The sequence below is a fragment of the Cervus elaphus genome, chromosome 2, assembly GCF_910594005.1.
Source record: "Cervus elaphus chromosome 2, mCerEla1.1, whole genome shotgun sequence".
Classification (NCBI taxonomy): Eukaryota; Metazoa; Chordata; class Mammalia; order Artiodactyla; family Cervidae; genus Cervus; species Cervus elaphus.
This window is the reverse complement of record NC_057816.1, coordinates 21,076,786-21,095,731: the sequence shown is the minus strand read 5'-3', so window position 1 is coordinate 21,095,731 and position 18,946 is coordinate 21,076,786. Positions and strand designations below refer to the sequence as shown.

At 52.1% G+C, this 18,946-nt stretch overlaps 2 protein-coding genes across 4 annotated transcripts in view; one reads left to right on the top strand and one right to left on the bottom strand.

Moving 5' to 3' along the window:
* Positions 1-2,046: 2,046 nt before the first annotated feature.
* On the top strand, positions 2,047-13,277 carry VSIG10L2 (V-set and immunoglobulin domain containing 10 like 2). Its single transcript, XM_043921374.1, is given in 12 exon segments — positions 2,047-2,128; positions 3,707-4,054; positions 4,317-4,592; positions 6,621-6,737; positions 6,740-6,778; positions 6,781-6,864; positions 7,434-7,682; positions 8,531-8,791; positions 10,379-10,669; positions 11,304-11,600; positions 12,258-12,392; positions 13,180-13,277. Coding segments are annotated over 12 exon segments (2,277 nt in total).
* A 2,058-nt stretch (positions 13,278-15,335) lies between these two features.
* CDON (cell adhesion associated, oncogene regulated) overlaps positions 15,336-18,946 on the bottom strand; it is a 97,674-nt gene continuing 94,063 nt past the window's right edge. For all 3 annotated transcript variants that reach the window (XM_043873550.1, XM_043873551.1, XM_043873552.1), the window contains one exon: positions 15,336-18,582. In XM_043873550.1, coding sequence (XP_043729485.1) covers positions 18,419-18,582 — 164 coding nt within the window. In that variant the 3' untranslated portion in view covers positions 15,336-18,418. The remainder of the gene's footprint in view (positions 18,583-18,946) is intronic.

Here is an 18,946-nt window from a genome sequence, read left to right as displayed (position 1 = left end):
GGGATCGGGATGGGGAATAAGTGTAAATCTATGGCTGATTCATATCAATGTATGACAAAACCCACTGAAATGTTGTGAAGTAATTAGCCTCCAACTAATAAAAAAATTAAAAAAAAAAATAAAGTTAGCAGGAAATAAAAAAAAAAAGAAAGAGGGATTCAAAGAGTTTTGCAAAGTTTCATCGGAAGAACTCAACCCTAAGGACAGATGTGTCAGAAAAGCAGATTCCAGTTCAACCCAAACACAAAGAGGGCAAGAAAGAGGCATTGACTGGACCTGCACTGTGGGCTGGGGGTTTACCAGATGCTGGATGTGTGTGTGTGTGTGTGTGTGTGTGTGTGTGTGTGTGTGTGTGTGTGTGTGTGTGTGTGTGTGTGTGTGTGTGTTGGGGGCTGGTTTGGGGAAGATTCAAGTGCATCAATTATACTGGGCAATTCATTTCTGTTAGTTTCACATCAGCTCCACCTCAGATCTTCAGGCATTAGATCCCAGAGGTTGGGGACGCCTACTTTAAGGGTCTCTGATTCACCCTGTCTGGATCCTCACGTTTTCTCTGGATACAGGGGGTACCAGCCACCCTGGGGTCGGTGGCAAGCCCAGATCCCTATTCTCTGCTCCCCAAAGAATGGCTAATGGACGTTCTAATGCTCCCCCAGTTAGGATGGGGGCATCAGAATGGAAGGGCCATAAGCCAACAGGGGAGGGCAAACAGGGGACAGTACCCCATTTGCCCTACCTATCCCCACTACATGGGACCCCGATCCCCAGGAACCATCTACCATTCTACTCAGCTGCATTAGGAGCAAATGGAGGCTGAAGACCCTTGGAAGACAGGGAGGAACCTCGGCTATGGGTTGAGTGAAGGACAGGGGTCCTTCCACTGTCCTCCGGCCACTGAGAGGCTAAGAGTACCACAGCCAACATCTCTGGGACCAGCGATGCCCTGCCTGGCATCAGCTCTGACAGCCCCGTCCCGGCTGAGCCCGAAGGAACCTAACACCCGACATCAGAGCTCATCTCACTGGGGTCCAGGAATCTCACCCTCCCTCCAACCCTGCCATCAGATAATGGAAAACTCTGACCTTACGTTAGGTTGTCACTCAGAGACAGCTACAGCAGCAGGACATGCTGAGAACAAGATGGGGGAGAGAGAGAGAGCTGGGATTCAGAGAGGCCAGCCTGGCAAGCTGGTGTCCATTCCATCTCCAGGGCCCTGACTTTGCAGGCCAGATCTAGCCAGGAGCTTGAATGTTGGTGCACCGACTATGTGCACCATTCACACGTGTGTGTGTGTGTGTGTGTAAATTGTATCAAGCATATGTACAAAATGAATGTACAGCTTGATGAATTGTAACTCTTACCCAAGACAAGAAATAGGACATTACAAGCACCCAAGAAGCCCCCGAGATGCTAGTGTAAGTTTTTCGTTTATAGTCACAATAATCTTTACAAGAAAGGAGGTATTATTATCCCCCTTTATCTGTGAAGAAACTAACACTCAGAGGCTCAGAAATGTCCTAAAATTTTTCAGTTCATCAGTCAAACCTAAACTCTGGAGTGTGTTCGACTCCAGGGCTCCTGCCAACATTCCACCAGCGTCTCCCCCTGGAACATGAGGAAGACACGAGGGGGCACAGAGGACGTGAACCTCCTGATCCCCGTGGTCTGGAGGGCTGCATGCAGGGGTCCCGCACCGGATGGGTGGTTGGACCTGACGATGTTGGGGCCTCTGCCACATCCATGCTCAGACTCTCTGATTTCATATTACTGAAATCAGGTTTTGGGGAGCGCAGGTCCTCCCCCGGCCTGGTCTCGCCCTCCCCAACTCTGCATTATGGATGGAGTGAATCACCTGGTAAATAATTCACCTGTACTCAGGATGGTGAAGGTAACGGGAGATCTGGGGTGGATGTGTCAGGAGGGCCCCCAATGGCAACCTGAGCCAACTGCCTCCCATCCTTCCAGGGCTGGGCTTTGCTCTGGAGAGAGGGAGCCTGAGAGGCTGGCAGGAACCTCTGCAGGGCGTCCACGCAGGGAGACGGGGCCATGGTGGGTCAGGGGGCCCTGCACAGCCCACTCGGCCTCCTGCTGCTGGCACCCCTCTGCCTTCTGCATCCAGGGGCCTCAGGTGAGTGACGCTCAGTCCGCCCTCCACAGGAGCTCACCCCTACTCACATCCCATTATTTCTTCCCCTTTCTTCCTCAGGATCCTCTTTTGGTCTTGGGTAGCCTTTCAGTGAAGTCCATTGACTTCATCCACCAGCCAGATATCAGCCAGTGTGCACTGAGTGACCTCTCGTGCCAGGTCGGGGCGGCAGGACAGGAGCACCAAGAGTGCTCCACTCTTCTGAACTTTGAAAAGCCACAAGAGCTTGTGCTGAGGGCCACTGTCGGGGTGTAAGCATGATGTGACGTGGTCAGACCTGGGTTTCAGGACGTCCCCTCCAAAGCTGACAGTTTTCAGGGAGCTGGAGGCAGTGGGGAGATCTTTGCAATAGTTCAGATGGGGGATGCTCTTAGTGTCCAAAATAACATCCACGGGGTTGGAAAGAACCAGTTTCTGGATTGAATGCCTTTCTCCTTGACCAGCTGAATGTCAGAATCTTGACTCTGATCCCGTCCCTCCAACTCCACGCCTGTCTCTCCTCTTCTCTCTCTGGGGAAGCCGACAGCAGCGGGGAGAATCTGAGGTCAGGGATTAGGCAGGGCTCCAACCCCAGCTCCTCCACGTACCGTGTGGTTTTAGACGAAGTGATTTCATGTTTCTGAGTCTGGGGAGAGTATGCCGTGGTTGTTATGGTGAAGATCAGTAGGTGATCAGCAGGGGAAGAATTCAGGGCAGGCACGGTACAGGGGGCACTCAGTCAGCAGAAGCTTGTGTGAGGGAGCCCTGGGGCTCGGTCATTCTCCGAGGCACTTATCTTTCCTAAGTTTGCTGAGGCTCTTTGCAGCATGCTGACCACCAGGGACAGAAGAAGAGGGTGCCCAGGCAGGTGTGAGGTTGCCTGCTGGATCTGCCTTACCCATCACTGCTGTCTACTGCCTGGTGGACCGGAAGCTCCATGAGGGCAGAGATGGAGGGCTCGTTTGTCACGGTAGCCCATGCCTGGCCCGGCGCAGGCGCTCCAGATTAACAGCTGATGAATGAATGGGTGCTGGGTGGGCTGACGGCAGGCTGGGATCATCTTCCCTTTGCTGCAGTGGGTCTGGAATCCCCTGGAGTCCTTACGCAGACATCTCCAGAGCCTGCGTCACCAGTGGCCACTTATACCTCCTGATCTTCGGGGGTCATTGTCTGGCCGGTCATCAGACTGACTTCCAGATGGTTGTTAAAATACAGATTCCTGGGCCCTGACACCCTTCTCCCAACTCCGGGATTCTGACAGTCTTCCGAGATGAGGCCCAGGAATCTATATCTTTATCAAGCTTTCCGAAAGGCCTAATGGGAACCTCTGCTCCAATCCATTCCCTGATTTCAAGAAATCGCCTAACCCACCCACCCGTACAGCACAGACAGACAGGAAGCTCTGTGGGCCCCTCGGAAACCGTCTTCTTGTCCTCCAAGTCCAGAAGGGCTTATGCTGCCTTATCAAACTCTGCCTAGACGGCCCGCCCTGCAGACCACCGATAACAGAGATTCTGGGCGAGGAAGGGGAGCAGGAGACCTCAGACCGGCCCCGACAGTCTGCGTTGCCTCTGTCTCCAGGGCAGCCCCATCTGACCTGAGGAGCCCCCGAGGAGACCTCCTCCATCCAGGGAGAGCGAGGCAGTTCAGTGGAGCTGGCCTGTGGAGCCCAGCCTGCCCCCCTGGGGGTCTTCTGGAGCTTCACTCCCCTGATCTTGATGATCCCCCAGCCCGCGGCCGTCTCCAGTGGAGGGGAGTGCAAGGTGGAGGCCAGCGCCTCAGCTCTGGGGGCCGTGAGTCTGTGAAACAGCAGCTTGGTGCCGTGGGAGCTGCAGGAGGGGGCCCGCGGCCACTTCCCGTGCCAGGCCCTGCGTGCGGCCAGCGGCCAGCTCCACGCCACCGACTCCCCCCTCGCTCTGGCCGGGCTGGGTGAGGGGCCTGGCCGTGCTGGGTGAGGGGCGTGGCCGGGCGTGAGCTGCTGTGCGTGCTGCTTGGAGTCTATTTGCTCGTGCTGCCCATTGTGTTCTGCTGGGCTCAGGTTCTATGGGGCCCTCCTCCTGGGAGCAGGGGCACCTGGGATCATGGGAAGGGATGCTCAGGGGCCTGCCAGCAAGTGCTGGGCCACTGGGCATGGCTGGGCATGGCCTGGGTCTGCAATAACAAACACAGGGCCTCTCTTGCCTCTGGCCAGTGCCCGTATCGAAGCCTCAGGTGCGGCTGAGTGACCCATCCCCAGTGGAGGGGGCCTCCTTAATGGCCACGCGTGCAGTACGGGAGGGCACGGAGCCTGTGACCTTTGCCTGGCAGCATCAGGCACCCCGAGGCTCTGCAGAGGCTCTCATGGGGGTCACGAAGCGTCTGATCCAGCTGGACCCCATCAACCGGACACACCTGGGCTGGTACACGTGTACTGCCCACAATGGCGTCAACCAGCTGAGCAGTGACGGAGCCTTCCTGGATGTCATCTCAGCCACAATGGCCGAGGGGGAGGGGTCAGGGCTGGCACCTACCTACCCACCTGGGCTTGGCCTCCTGACACATCTCGGGACCCCCAGGAGTACCCTAGCCCTCCAAGAGGCTCCAGTAGGCGGGAGTCAAGGCATTGTACCCACTGTTGTCAAAGATGGCTCTAGTAAAAGGCATTTTCACCTTTTCAAGGTTGAGGGTCCCTCTTCCCAGGAAAATGTGCATATTTTCATAGTCAGTTTACCCTAATTTCAGGAGTGGCTCAGAAATTCTGCTTTTGACCAACTGAACCCTGAAGAAACAGGGAGGGAATTTCAGTGAAGAAAGAGGGTGGCAATTTGATCCTAAGTCTGAGGCTGAGAGGTTGCAATTAGAAATCAGAAACTTGTCTTGAAAGCGCACATAGCAAACAAAGGATTAGAAAGATCTCCAAAACAAGTGAGGAAAGAAGCAGCAATCTGTACATAAGTGGACCGAAGACAAAAATAGTTATATCAGTAAAGAGAACACATGTAGCTAATTAACTTCTAAAAATTTTTTTCAAAAGATTTTTTTAAATTTAAAAATGAAATCAGTGGTTTGTGTGAAAGATGAAGACTAGGATAGTTAGCGCTATACTGTCCAATAGGGTAGCCACTGTGTGACTTTGATCTCCTGGGATGTGGCTGAACCTGAGACGTGCTCTGAGTGTAAAATGCACACTAGACTTTGAAGATTTAATCTAAAAATAAGTATGTATATCTTTGCATATATATGGGCTTCCCCAGTGGCTCAGACAGTAAAAAATCTGCCTGCAATGCAGGAGACCTGGGTTTGATCCCTGGGTCAGGAAGATCCCCTGGAGAAGGGAATGGCAACCCACTCCAGCATTCTTGCCTGAGAAATCCCATGGAGAGAGGAGCCTAGCGGTCTACAATCCATAAGGTTGCAAAGAGTCAGACACGACTGAGTGACTAACACACACACACATCCATATATATATTTATATATACATATATTTATATATTCATCAATACTTTTTTTTTTTCATCAATACTTTTTAAAAATGATTTTTGAATAATTGTACATTATTTATTGATTTATTTTTAAAAAATTTTGGCCATGCCACATGACATGCAGGATCTTAGTTCCCCAATCAGGGATCAAATCCATGCTCCCTGCAGCAGACGCACAGAGTCTTAACCACTGGACAGCCAGGGAGGTCCCAATATTTTTTATGTTGATTGTGCATTAAAACTATAATATTCTGCGTGTATGTGGTTCAACAAAATATTATTAAAATTGGTGGTTTTTTTCACTTGGTTGGGTTTAGTTATTTTTCCTTTCTAAGATTTGGAAAATTTAACACATGTGAGGCTCACATATACCTATTGGACAGTGCTGGTCTAGCATGTTTAAGGAGTTAGGACTCTGCCTAAGGATGTCCACTAATGATAGTGGCCTGTGGAGATTGTCAGCAGAAGAGCATGGGGGAGACAAGTGAGAAGTTCTTGGGAAAGAATTAGGAGCAGAATGAAACAGGCAGAGAATTCAGTCCTTTCTGGGAATCAGGGAGAGAGAGGACCCAGGAGACAGGGGAAGGGAGGAGGGCTGGCTGCTAGGGTCATGCTCAGGGCATCTTCTCACCCTGTTTTCATCCCTTTCCAGTCTAAAAGGATCAACTGCCCCAGTTCCAAGAAACCCCTCAATCCCGGGCAGATGGGAAGGACTGGGCGCCCTGCCTCTTCTCTGCCCAGCTGGGTCTTGCCCATCCCTCCACCCCAATTCAACCACCAGTCCCTCCGGGAAGCCACACCACAGTCAGGGCTGCCCCCCTGAGCTCCCCCTGCCCAGGGTGCTCACCTCCACCAACCCTGGTCCCCTGTGCCGCAGGCCCCTGCTCCGTGAGTTCCTGCGGGCCTAGCACAGTGGTCGACCCAGCTGGTACATCACAGATACCAGCTGGGTAGGGAGTGAATTCAGCGACCACTAGACGAGTGACTGAAGGAATGAAGGCTGGGAGGTATGACCAGCCTTCCTTGCCCTCCAGATGGTCCAGATAATCCTGTGATCACCGTGGAGCCACTGGGCTTCAGTGAGGAGGGGTTTGGGGCCGGTGAGAGGGAAGAGGTGACCCCGAGCTGCCTGGCTGCATCCAACCCCCCAGCCTCTATGTGTGGCTCCATGACCACACTCAGGTGCATGCTGGGCCCACACAGGCCGGTACACCTGCCTGGCCCACAACAGCCGCCTGGACACCCACACGCAGACCAGCGTCCAGCTCAGCATCCACTGTGAGTGTGTGGGGAGGGGCCCCTTGCAACAGGAGGCCCCCCGACCTGTGCTCTGGCACAGTCCAGGGGCCCTGGTGCAGACGTGGATTGGGAGGGGGGACTCGGGAAACCAGATGGAGTTGCTAGGTGATCAGAGAGGGGTCTATGAAAGCCCTCCAAAGTGGGAAGGGGCGGGAAGAGGGGATGCCCATATGTAGACCCCTCCCCAGGGAATTGTTCTTTCGTCCTGGGGACTGAACTGAGGCACAGAGAAGGGTAAAGACAGCAAGGCAGAGCAGAGAAAGGCAGACTTCCCAGGTGGGGGCCTAGGGGGGCTCTGGGATTCCTCAAGGACTCTGAATACCCACCCCTCTCCCAGCCTCTGCCCTTGGCCTGAGAACTCTGCCTTTCCCTTATCTGCCCCACCCCTCGGACAGATCACTCTTTCCCAGCTCACCAACTTCTCCCTACTTCCTCCACTCTTGACACCTCAGGCCTCCAGGCTCCTAGGTCGGTGGGGGGTGGCGGGGGGGTTGTGGAGCACTGCCGTGGGGCTGCTCCAGCCCTGCCCTCACACGCTTCTCACCCAGATCCCCCCAAGGCGCAGCCCTCCTGTGCTGTTCTCCCTGCCCCCGGGGCACTGAGTCTGGTCTGCACCTGGCCTGGGGGGCTTCCAGCTGCCCAGCTGCAGTGGGCCAGACCCCAGGGAGCTGGCCCCACTGCGCTCAGCAATGTCACCTGGAGTTACGCGGCCACCCAGCTTCCCAACAGCAGCGCCTTCACCTGCACCGGCAGGCATCCAGCTCTGGCTCTGCCCGTGCTCGTCAGGATCACCCTGTGTGAGTGGACATGGTGGATGGCAGGGTATGCCAGTCCAGGCAGAGGAGTGGGCAGGGAGCCGGAGGCCAGACCACTGGGGCCATGGGATCCGAGAAGGGGCTGCAGGCCACAGTCTCCCAGACCTGCCACTTAATGGGGAGGTGGCAGCATGGCTCAGTCCCCACCTCCAGCTTTTCTCTCCTCTCCAGCCCCAGTCTTCACCCCCACGGTGGCTTAAGTCTGGCTTAGAGCCCCGTGACACCCTCCTTACCATCTCCCAGCCCCTAGGGAGGACCTTATTTTTACTGGGCTATTCTTGCGACTCGATGGACAACTCTGGGAGTTGGTGATGGACAGGGAGGCCTGGCATGCTGCGATTCATGGGGTCGCAAAGAGTTGGACATGACTGAGCGACTGAACTGAACTGAACTGAACTGATTCTTGCATACTTGCATTATCCATAGGGTCTTGAAGATTTGGACATGACTTAGTGACTAAACAGTGAACAATTGTTGCATGTTGGCCTTGAGATTTGCCTTTAGTTTTCTTTCTACCTTGGAAACTCCTACCCATCTACCAAGGCCAAGTTCATATGTCATCCTGTCTTCAGTCCTCCTCCCTGAAAGGCCCAGAGACTTTGTCTTTCTACCTATGCTCTAGCACACATCAGATTATATTGCTCTGTGTTCCCACTATTTCCCAGGCACATGGTCAGCCCTCAATAAATATCAAATGAATGAATGAATGAGTGACTGTGTACGCGGAGGCATGAGTGAGTGAAGCAATTAATGAAGAGTGAAGAGATGGGTAGGCCTGCCAGCCCTTCCTCCTCCTGTAGCGCCGTGCTGAGCTGTGATTCCCTACCCAGGGGAACCGCTGTGGAGCCCCACTTGCTGGACCTTGGCCACAATCAGAGACCAGTTCATCACGCTGAGCTGTGAGTGGCCGGGAGGTGAGCCCCCTGCCGTGCTGAGTTGGCTTGATGAGCAAGAATAGCCTCTGGGCAACAGCAGCTCCTCCCTGGCCGTCTACCTCCTGCAGGCCCAGGAAGACCTGGCTGGCAGAGAGTTCACGTGCTGGGGCACTCACCCACTCAGGGTCCCTGACCCCCTCTGCTGGCTCTGGTTAGGTGAGTCAGAGCTAGAGGCTTGGTTCTGGAGCGGTGGGGGAGAAGAGGCTCTCTGGAATCAGGGTGAGGGGCTCTGGGGGTCGGCGGCTGAGCAGAAATGCAAAGTGAGTCAAGACCCTGTGTCACCTCCCCTCCCAGGGACTCAAGTTTTTTGATGCATAAAATCAGGGGGCTTGGTCTAAGGTCTGTGTTGTCCAACAAAAATATGATGTGAGCCATAGATAGAACTTAACATTTTCTAGTAACCACATTTTAAAAAAGTAAAAAGAAACAGTGGAACATTTTATTTAGCTTGATATACCCAACACATCAGGCTTCCCTGGTGGCTCAGACGGTAAAGAATCTGCCTACAGTGCGGGAGACCTGGGTTTGGTGCCTTGGTCAGGAAGATCCCCTGGAGAAGGGAATGGCAACCCACTCTAGTATTCTTGCCTGGAGAATTCCATGGACAGGGAAGCTTGGCAGGCTACAGTCCAAGGGGTCACAAAGAGTTGGCACGACCAAGCGACTAACACAACATAACACACTGATATACTAATTTCAACATGTCATAATAAAACAATTAGTGATATTTACATTCTTTTTTGTTTTCATACTGCCTTCAAAATCTAATGTGTGTGTTTCCAGTGGCAGAACATCTCAATGTGGACTGGCCACATTTCAAGTTCTAAATTGTCACATGTGGCCGGGGAGTGGGGGAGGGAGGCTGTTATTGGACAGCAAGGTCTAGACCTGGAGGGATTCTGTTGCCCTCATTTGCATCAATTTGCTCAAGGTGCCTAATTGTGTTCTTGATTTGCATTAATGATTCAGGCACCAGAAGTCCTCCTCTGCTTCTCCCACTCCCTCTATTTGTTTCTGATCTGATTTCTTTCTCTGCCTTCATCTGGCCCTGCCAGTCCTACTTATCACCAACTCATGAACAAAGCATTAAACATTGAAGTAAAAATTTGAGAAAAGCGAATGGCAGAGCCGTCACCTAGAACGGTTCTCACAAAATGCTTCACGTCTTGGTCTGCAAAGGCCGAGTGACTACCATGGTTTTCAGGGAGGTCCACCACTCAACATATTTCTTTCCCTTATTACTCAGCCTCAGGACTGGAAATTCCATCATAGGAGAGTCACGAACACCTGAAACCCTGGGTCTTTAGGAGTCAATTTATAAAAACAGCACCTGTTGTGGGCCCGGCCCTGTGCCCGGGGTGGAGGTGTTGTGGGCCTTTGGGGGGTTTGGGGTTAGGAGGCCCTGGGCCAGGTGCTGGGAGGGGGTGGTTAATGCAGAGGTAAATAGGGCAGGGGCCCACCTGTAGGAGCTGCTCTGGGGTCGGGAGGGAGAGAGCATCATGAAATACAACTACTGTCAGTAAAACTTGGAGCAGGTGCTGCTGGGGTGCTGGGAATTCGGCATAGAATGAGAGCCTGAAAGAGGGGCAGACCAGGCCAAGGTGGGCTTCACTGTCAACTCCACAGCCCTCCCATCTCCTTTCTCCCCTCCCTACTCCCTCCACCACTGGCCAGCACCTCCCCTCTGAGCATCCCCACCAGCCCAGGGGGCACCTTCTCACCTTATCCTCTCTGTCCCTATAGAAGCCCCTCAACTGGCAGTGGCTGGACCCCGGGTGTCAGTGCTGGAGGGGGATGAGGCCTGGCTGGGATGTGCCCTCCTGGGGGGCATGCCACCCGCCCATCTCCTCTGGCTGGGACCTCAGCAATGGCAGGTGGAGCCGGGCACTTTGGGATTCACACTGCACCCCGAGGGGGCCCAGCTGGGCCTGAGTGTCCAAGCTGCCTACCCAGCCCGTCACGGGGGCACCCACCAGTGCGTGGCCTGAAATGCCTTGGGCAACAGCAGTCGGAGCATCCTGCTGGAGGTCCTGAGTGAGTGAGGGGTGGTGTGCAGGTGTGCATGTGCGTGCGGAGGGAATGGGGAACCTCCAGCCACTGCTCTTTAGGTGGAAAGGCACATGGATTCCCTGCTTCACATCTTGGGTGCGTTATCTTTCTCAGGCACAGATGGGCCCTCAAAAAGCATAAACCCCACGTGAACGTGAATCAGATATCCTCAAGTTCGGGCAAACAGAACTCCATGTAGTCAGAAGAACCTCCTTTTCCTCCATTTATAAGGGGCTTCCCTGGTGGCTCAGATGGTAAAGAATCTGCCTGCAAAGCAGGAGACCCTGGTTTAATCACTGGGTTGGGAAGATTCCCTTAGAGAAGGGAGTGGCACCCACTCCAGTATTCTTGCCTGGAGAATCCCATGGACAGATCATGAAGCCACAGAGTCGGACATGACTGAGTGATTAACACACACCTCCATTTACAGAGGAGGAAACTGAGGCCCGTGTGTAAGTCTAGGGTAACACAGACCAAAACTACACAGACGTGGTCGAGGCTCAACCCCCACCTCCACATCCCCACACCACCAGCTGTATCTCGACAAAACCCTAATCAGCCCTCGAGCACACACATGCATGCACACGCATGCCTGTGTGTGTCCCCGCCTTCACCCCAGGATACCCAGCTCCCCGCAACGTCACCATCAGCCGCCTGACCTACGGGAGACGCCGGAGCGAGGTGCAGCTGCAATGGGCCGTCCGAGGCCCCGGCAATCTGACGGGCTTCCTGGTGCAGCGAAGGGCCAGCGTCCCAGGCCTGGGGGCAGGGGCTTGGGAGACCGTGGCTGGTGACATCCAGCCAGAGAGCAGGGGCCAGTGGCTGGGGCGCTTGGACCTGGGGATCCTCTACGCCTTCTGCATCCTGGCTCTGAATCATCGCACGGCTGGACATCCCTCTGAGGTGAAGACACCCGGTGCTGGGGCTTTGCGCCATGTAGGGACTTCGCTTTTCTCCACTGAACCCAACCCGGGTCATTTTCTTCTCCCCAGGGCATACATTCCTTTGTTCCTTCCTCCTGAGCCCCTCCACCCCCAGTCTCTGTCCTCTCCTCCACCCTCCCCTCTCAAATAACCCCACTCCTGTCTTTCTGTCCCTCCCAGAGTCTCTGGAGACCTGGGCCTAGGGGTGGGAACCATAGTCCAGCTAAGATCAGAAGAAATAGTGAAGGGGAGGTGTAGGTGCTGGTAGTTGAATTAGGGTGAGGGCCCCGCTCTGCGCCTCAGTCTCACCTCCTGCGGCACAGGTGGGCTCTCGGCTTCCTGCTGCTCATTCTCCATCCTGGGTATTCCTTCCCTCCCGCCCCAGGCTGCCGAAATAACCAGCCTACTGCCTGCTCTGCCAGATAGAGGGGACTTGGCTGGGGACTCAACACCCCAGGAGTCCAGGCAGGCCGAGCACCCCCTCCTGGGGAGAGACCTGGTCTCCTGACTCTCTAGGTCAAGGCTTGCTCTTGATTGCAGCCCCCACCCCCCCCAAGTGGAGGGCCAACCGGAGGAGCAGGGCACAGCCTGCATGATGCCCTAAAGCCACTGTTGCCGAGTTCAGCAGTGGCTCTAAACCTACCCTGTAGACCCTCTCCTCGTGGAGGCCCCCTTCAGCGCCTGTGCGGCAGTGCTGGGCGCGGCAGGCGCAGGAAAGGTGGTGGCGACTGTGGCCTCCCTGCTGGCATTCCAGGATGCTGCCCGGCACCCGGACACCTTCCCCTGTGAGTGGGAAGCTCAAGGACAGGGCTGTTGACCCCAAGAGGCAGCCCCATATTAGACAGGCTTCCCTGGTGGCTCAGATGGTAAAGACCCCACCTGCCAGTGCAGGAGATGTTAGAGAGTCGGGTTTGATCCCTGGGTGGGGAAGATCCCCTGGAGGAGGAAGTGGCAACCCACTCCAGTATTCTTGCCTGGAGAATCCCATGGACAGAGGAGCCTGGACGGCTATGGTCCACAGGGTCGCAAAGAGTTGGACACAACTTAGCACACAATACGTAGACTTCCCTGGGCAAAGAATCTAGGTTCTTCCTTAGTTGTGACCTCCTCCCAAAGCTAGAAGTCCATCAGGGCTCCAACCGCCAACCTTGGGCAGCTAGGGCCACCCCCTTCCAGGGTCCTGAGTCTAGGGACAGGAGGGTTATTCTCCCAGGACCTAGGCTGGTTGCTCAGAAATGCCTCTTCCTTTTCTTTCTCCAGGCCTTGGGTACTTGCTCCTTCCCAGGTGGGTGTGGAAGCCCAGTCATTCTGGAGGTCAGGGTTTTCTTCTAACTGGACAGGAAGGCTGGGAAAGGGTAACTTTACTCGCCTACTTCACCCTCAGGGAGCAAAGTGACCAACATCAGGGGTCAAGGGTGGCCCCGTGGCAACGCCAGGTAAGCCCAGTTTTACCCCCAAACTCGGGAGAATAGTCATGAGTCACCCATGATGCTCTGTTTCCCTTGCCTTCTGGGAACAACCTAGATGCCCCCAGGCATCTCTCTTTCCTTTGCTTGGGTCCACCCTCTGTAGGCACCCAACCATCACCCACCACCCCAGGTTCAGATCCTGCACAAGAAACCACAGAGCCCCCAGTAAATGTCACCAACACAGTGACGGCCACACCATGAGGCCCCAAGAGGAAGGTGCCAACAGGCTTAGGGGAGACGGTGGGGTGATGGGAACATCCCCTTGTCACAAGGGAGCTAAGACCCCCAACTATCCCTTCCCACTGAATAAGCAGCTTTTTACAACCAGCGCAAGGCTCAGCTGCAGGGCCTTTAATGACTTGGTTACAAGACCAGTCCTGGCCCAGTTAATGGCAGACAGAGGTGGAACAACCAGGAAGACACGTGATTGCAGAGAAGATCGCCGGCTGTCCAAGGGCAAGTGAGAACCACGGTGCTGGGAACGGTGTCTGGAGCCATATGACCCAGCTTCCTGCCTCCAGCCTGAGTTCGAGCACTGAGCAATTTCTCAATAAATCACACATGACGCTCTCACTGGTGGAGGGTTATTCCACTTGCAGCTCCCACGGGGGAGAGGCTGCCCAGCTTCAGTCGGGACCCAGGTTTCCCTACTGGGAGGAAGCTAGGAGATGGGAAATGAGATAGGTAGGGGTGTGTGTGTGCCCTTCATGCAACTGTCGAAGGAAATGTGCTCGTCTCCCATCCAAGTACTAACCAGGCCTGACCCTGCTTAGCTTCTGAAAGTAGATAAAATCCGGCGCCTTCAGGATGGTAGGGCCGCAGAGATGTGATCTTCTGGCTCTTTCCCAATTGCCAGCTCCTTCCCCCTCAAACACAAGCTGCACCAGGGCTGCGAGCAGAGCCAGGTGCCCGGAGCCCTTGTCTTCCTTTCACCTCTCGTGCAGGCACAGAGCCTGCCGTGGTCTAAAGGCCTCACAGTCGCTGGACTCGAGAGTCTGTGCCAACAAGACGGGACAGGGGTTCCTGCCACCAGGATGGGGGAGCTGGCTGCCAGGGGCCCGGGGCTGGCCAAAGTCACACTCTGTCAGCCGCCGGCATGACTCACTGGCTCCGAGCGTGTGTGTCTGACATCTGGGTGAGACACAAATGCGTGCTTGTTCCTCTGCCTGCGCGAGTCAGGCAGGCCTGCCTCCGCGGGGGACGCAGAGGAGAACAAACAGCCAGACGGCCAAGGGATGGTCCTGCCAGGAATCGGGAAAGTGGCGCCTGAGCGGAAACGCAACGCTGACAGAAACGGAGCTCTCCTAGGTTTCTCACGGACTCAGTCTCTGCGAGAAGAGGGCTTTCGGGTTCCCTCAGAGCTGTCAGGGCTGAGGTTCAAGGAAGGCCCGTTTAAATCTGGGGAACACTGTGTGACAGGGCCCCGCCCCATGCAAAAAGCCCTGGTGGCTTTCTGGTCGAAGCAGCCCAGACACTGGGTGTTTTTTTTTGTTTGCTTTTGGCTGTGCTGGATCTTGTTTAGTTGCTAAGCTGTGTCCAACTCTTTGAGACCCCATAGACTGGAGCCCCCAGGCTCCTCTGTCCGTGAGATTCTCCAGGCAAGAATACTGGAGTGGCTTGCCATTTCCTTCTCCAGGGGCTCTTCCTGACCCAGGGATCGAACCCGTGTCTCCTGCACTGGCAGGCAGGTTCTTGACTCTCTGAGCCACCAGAAAAGCCACTCGGGAAGTGCCAGACCTTAGTTGTGGCACGCAGGATCTAGTTCCCTGACCAGAGATTGAACCTGGGCCCCCTGGATTGGGAGCATGGAGTCTTAACCACTGGACATTAAGGGAAGTCCCACCCCAGACACTTTTTTTTTTTTAGGGCAGTAAAGCTAAGCTGTTTCTTAAGACTAAATTTCTGGGGTTCACATGGACATGGCTCTAGGTTAACGGTAAAAATAGACAAGGTCTGAGAAGGGATCCCTCTTTTCTCACTCTCCTCTGCCCTCATTTCCTTCCAAAGAAATGCTAAGCCCCCTAAGAGGCTGCATCTGCTTTGACAGAGCTCCTTGCTGCAGGTATTTTCCCAGCCGCCCCATAATGTATTTGTCCCAGATCCTTTTTCTTCAGGGCCTCGATCTCTGCAGTCAGATCAGAAGGGATTAACTCACTTGATTCTAAGTTGTGCAGAGGAGGTTTTCAAGGAAGGACAGGTCCAAAACTTTTCAAAGACGTACACCCACCCCCGCCACAGCGGCTTCACACAGACAGGGAGCATCAGAGAAATGCATCTTCACGAGCTACTCTACATGAAAGCAGCATTGTCTTTTAATAGAAAATCATATCGACCAGATAAAACCTGTCAAAGCTACATCATTTAAAATATATACAATTTCAAACATAATATTACAACTTTAAGGAAAATAAAACATACTTTTCAATATGGTACAAAAACATGCATCTGAAAATCACTGCTTTAAGAGAGAGCAACACAGGTGAAATTCAGTTAGAAGGCTGACTTCTTGGCAGTCCTGTAGCTGGAATGAGACTTACGTCACGATCAGCTTAGTAATCTGTATCCATCCTCGCGGACTCTTTTGACAAAAACCAAACCCAGAAAGAAATGCCTTTTGTTTTTAAAGACCACTTCAAGAGGTTTAAAACACTGCCATTTCACTTACATTCTGTACAGCACCCATCATCAGAGGATCAGTGCACAACCAAAAGAAGGAAAAAAAAAGGAGCTACAGAAATGATATAGCCGAAGAGGCAGTTTGATGCTAAAACAAAGACTCACAGAGTTCTCAGAGGAGAAGGGATGTGAAGAGGTCTGAAGGATTACAGGATCACTATCACGCTGAGAGAAGGTCAAATTTCCGGGGAAGGGGTAGTAGCAAGGGGGGTCACAAGGAGAAATGAGGGCTCCAGGGAGACCAGGTAATAAGCTCAGAGCTCTGCCCATGGGGGACAGCCTCTCTAGTTGTGGCGCTAGAGCATCAGAGGAATTCTGCGGTGGGGAGGACCGGGGGCTTACAGGAATGGGTTCCATCAGCAGAGTGAACCGCAATGGTTTTGGAAAGCAGTCTGGAAAAACAGGAGCTCAGATTACTGCTCCAGATAAGTTCAGATTCAGGCTCTGTGGCTCACCCGTGTGACCTGGGGACTTTATCACCTACTTAGTAGATGTGTCATAACAGGAAGGTTTGAGATAGTAGTAGCAAGCACCAGTCTGGTACATAACAGTTATTCCACAAATGTTAGAGCCATCGCCCATGCTGTCCTGTCCTCTGACTTCCTGGCAAATAACATTAGGTAGGACTGTTTTGGGTAAACGTGCAGAGCATAAAAGTTCAGAACAACTCATAGTCAGCACTCGTAACTCCTAAACATGAAGGCAATTTTATATATATATATATATATATATTTATATATCTCAATATATAAAAGCATTTTTTATAAATAAAAATACAATTAAAGGGATAACACTTAAAACAGCGTTACTAATAATATAAATAAAGCAGTCCACAATGAGATTGCCCTACAGGTAAAGTCATTTTTCTCTTCCTAGTGGACAAATCCCATATTCAAACTCAATCTTTAAAAGCAGTTTATGACCTAAGGCTCACGCTAATACACCTCTGTTTCCTGAATCAAAATGACTGCTTACAAACACGTAGTCCCCAGTTTTCTAAAACTCCCTTTGTGAGTGTAGCCCTAGAACCTGACTGGCAGACACAGGGTATGTTTTCATATTCCGTGCGCTAGGACTTTGTCTTTTGCTGGCCACAGAAGTAAAGGATGCAGACAACTCCCTCCAAAGCTAACTGCATCTAGGCAACAATGAAGAATAAATCCAGTACACTATAGGTGGGGATGTCTGGAACAGAGAACTTGACTGGAGCATCCGTGACACCTGACTATGAAATTGTATCCACTACATTCTACTCCAAGTAATCCTTGCATAGTGACCCAGCTCACATGGCACATTCCACTAACAGTTCTATTTCTAAAATATATAGACATATGTAAGGGAATATGGATGCATTTACACAGAAAGTTGATTAATACAGTATTCTACTCTATTTCACTGCAACTGTTGGGAAACTGTAAAAATATTTTCATTTATGCTGGAATCGCTTGACTCTCCATAAAGAGACTTGTTTTCTGTTTTGTGTTTTTTTTTCCCCAAAGGGATGCACAATCCAAAAAAGAGCAGTGATCCATAAAGCTTGAGTCAAGCTATCAAATACACTCAGAGTGCTGTGTTGTTTTGTTTCAGACGTGGAGAAGAAAAGCCTTTCAACGGCAGCTGCAAATGTCCTTGTCACTCAGAGGCAGCAATAACTGTGATTTACGAGCTCTGCCAGTCAAAGCTATAGGTGCCTGTTACAATGACGACATTCAGGAAAAACGTCCGGAAACTTCAAACCTCCAGATTCTTTTCTAACACTCACATCTTTCAGGTATTGCCCAAGCTGGAACTTAGAAAATACAGATTTTTCAGGGGTGGGGCACCATGATACTTCCTATACTAATGGGAGAGCTTCCACCAAGATGATCCACCTGGAACCTTCCCTTTCTTCTTAAAATATGGATCTTTCTCTTCTAGTCACCACTTGAAAGTCTTATTTTTCTTAGAAACAGTCAAAAAGAGCCCCATGGTAACCATGTTATAAATAAATGTAATTTTAAATGATACTGGATCTGAAGGCATTCTTTTTCTCTCTGGTCCTGGCTCCCTTTCTGCCTTCTGCAATAACCCAACCAGGCCGCCTTAACCTCCACCATGTCCACAATACTGTGATTACTGCCTAGATAACTGGACGTAACCTGTGCCCATATGCAGACAGCCTACAGGTCAACTATCACTTCCGTGGAAGGCACTCATCAAATTCACAAGACATCTATTATAAACATCAGGTGTTACAACTGTGGGTGGTTTCAAATGTTCTCAGACAGTCTGATAACACAACAGTGAAAGACAACTTTCCATCTGAAAATTCCCAATGGCCTGTGCAATCCCAACTTAGCTGACTCAGCCAACAGGTAGGATCCTTGCAGGAGGGGCTCTTACTATCGCTGAGGCTCTTGGACAACATGGTCTCAGGTGTTTCAACTGTGCCAAACTAGGTTGTTTACTGATGAGGGAGAGGAAGGAAGAGGGAGGGAAACTTTTAAGGCATAAATAACATAAAAGGGCACACATTTTAAGATACATTCATATGACATCACTACAACAAAAAATAAATAACGCTCTTTCTCTGAACTGAATTAACGTCCTTCACACAGTCCACCCTCAGGGTTGTTTCGTGCAGTTACTGGCTTGCAGTGGGAACGTGACCGGGCACTGCCGCATCCTCAGGTTTCCTGGGGTTGCTGAAGGACGCCTGGAGGACTGTCTACAGGAGTGCCAGGAGGAGACCATGGTGTCTTTTCAGTACAGTCCTTTGAGACAGGTGGCAAAATAAGAGGATTCCAACTTAAAATGTTGTTCTCAGCTTCTGAGGGCACACAGCTGTCTCCTGAAAAACAAAGGTTTGGAAGCATTATGAAATGAGAAAGGCTGATTTTTATCAAAGCAGTCTAAAAACACTACCTTCAGCAATAAAGAAAGAACCATGAGCAAAATTAGAGACCAGTTAAGTTTACGTTTGAATCTGAGGGAGGCACAGGTTTAAAATAAAGTTGAGCTCTCATGAACAGTTATATGATTCATCTGAGGGTTACAGCAAACCCCTTAAAAGCCCCAAAATAACCGTGTTCAAGAACCACTACAACTCCAGAATCAACTCAGATGAGAAAAGAAGCCTAGGATCACAAAATGCATCCTTCTAGCAAGTCTGTGGTTCAGGTACAAACTGAATCAAAGCCTATTTGGATTTATTT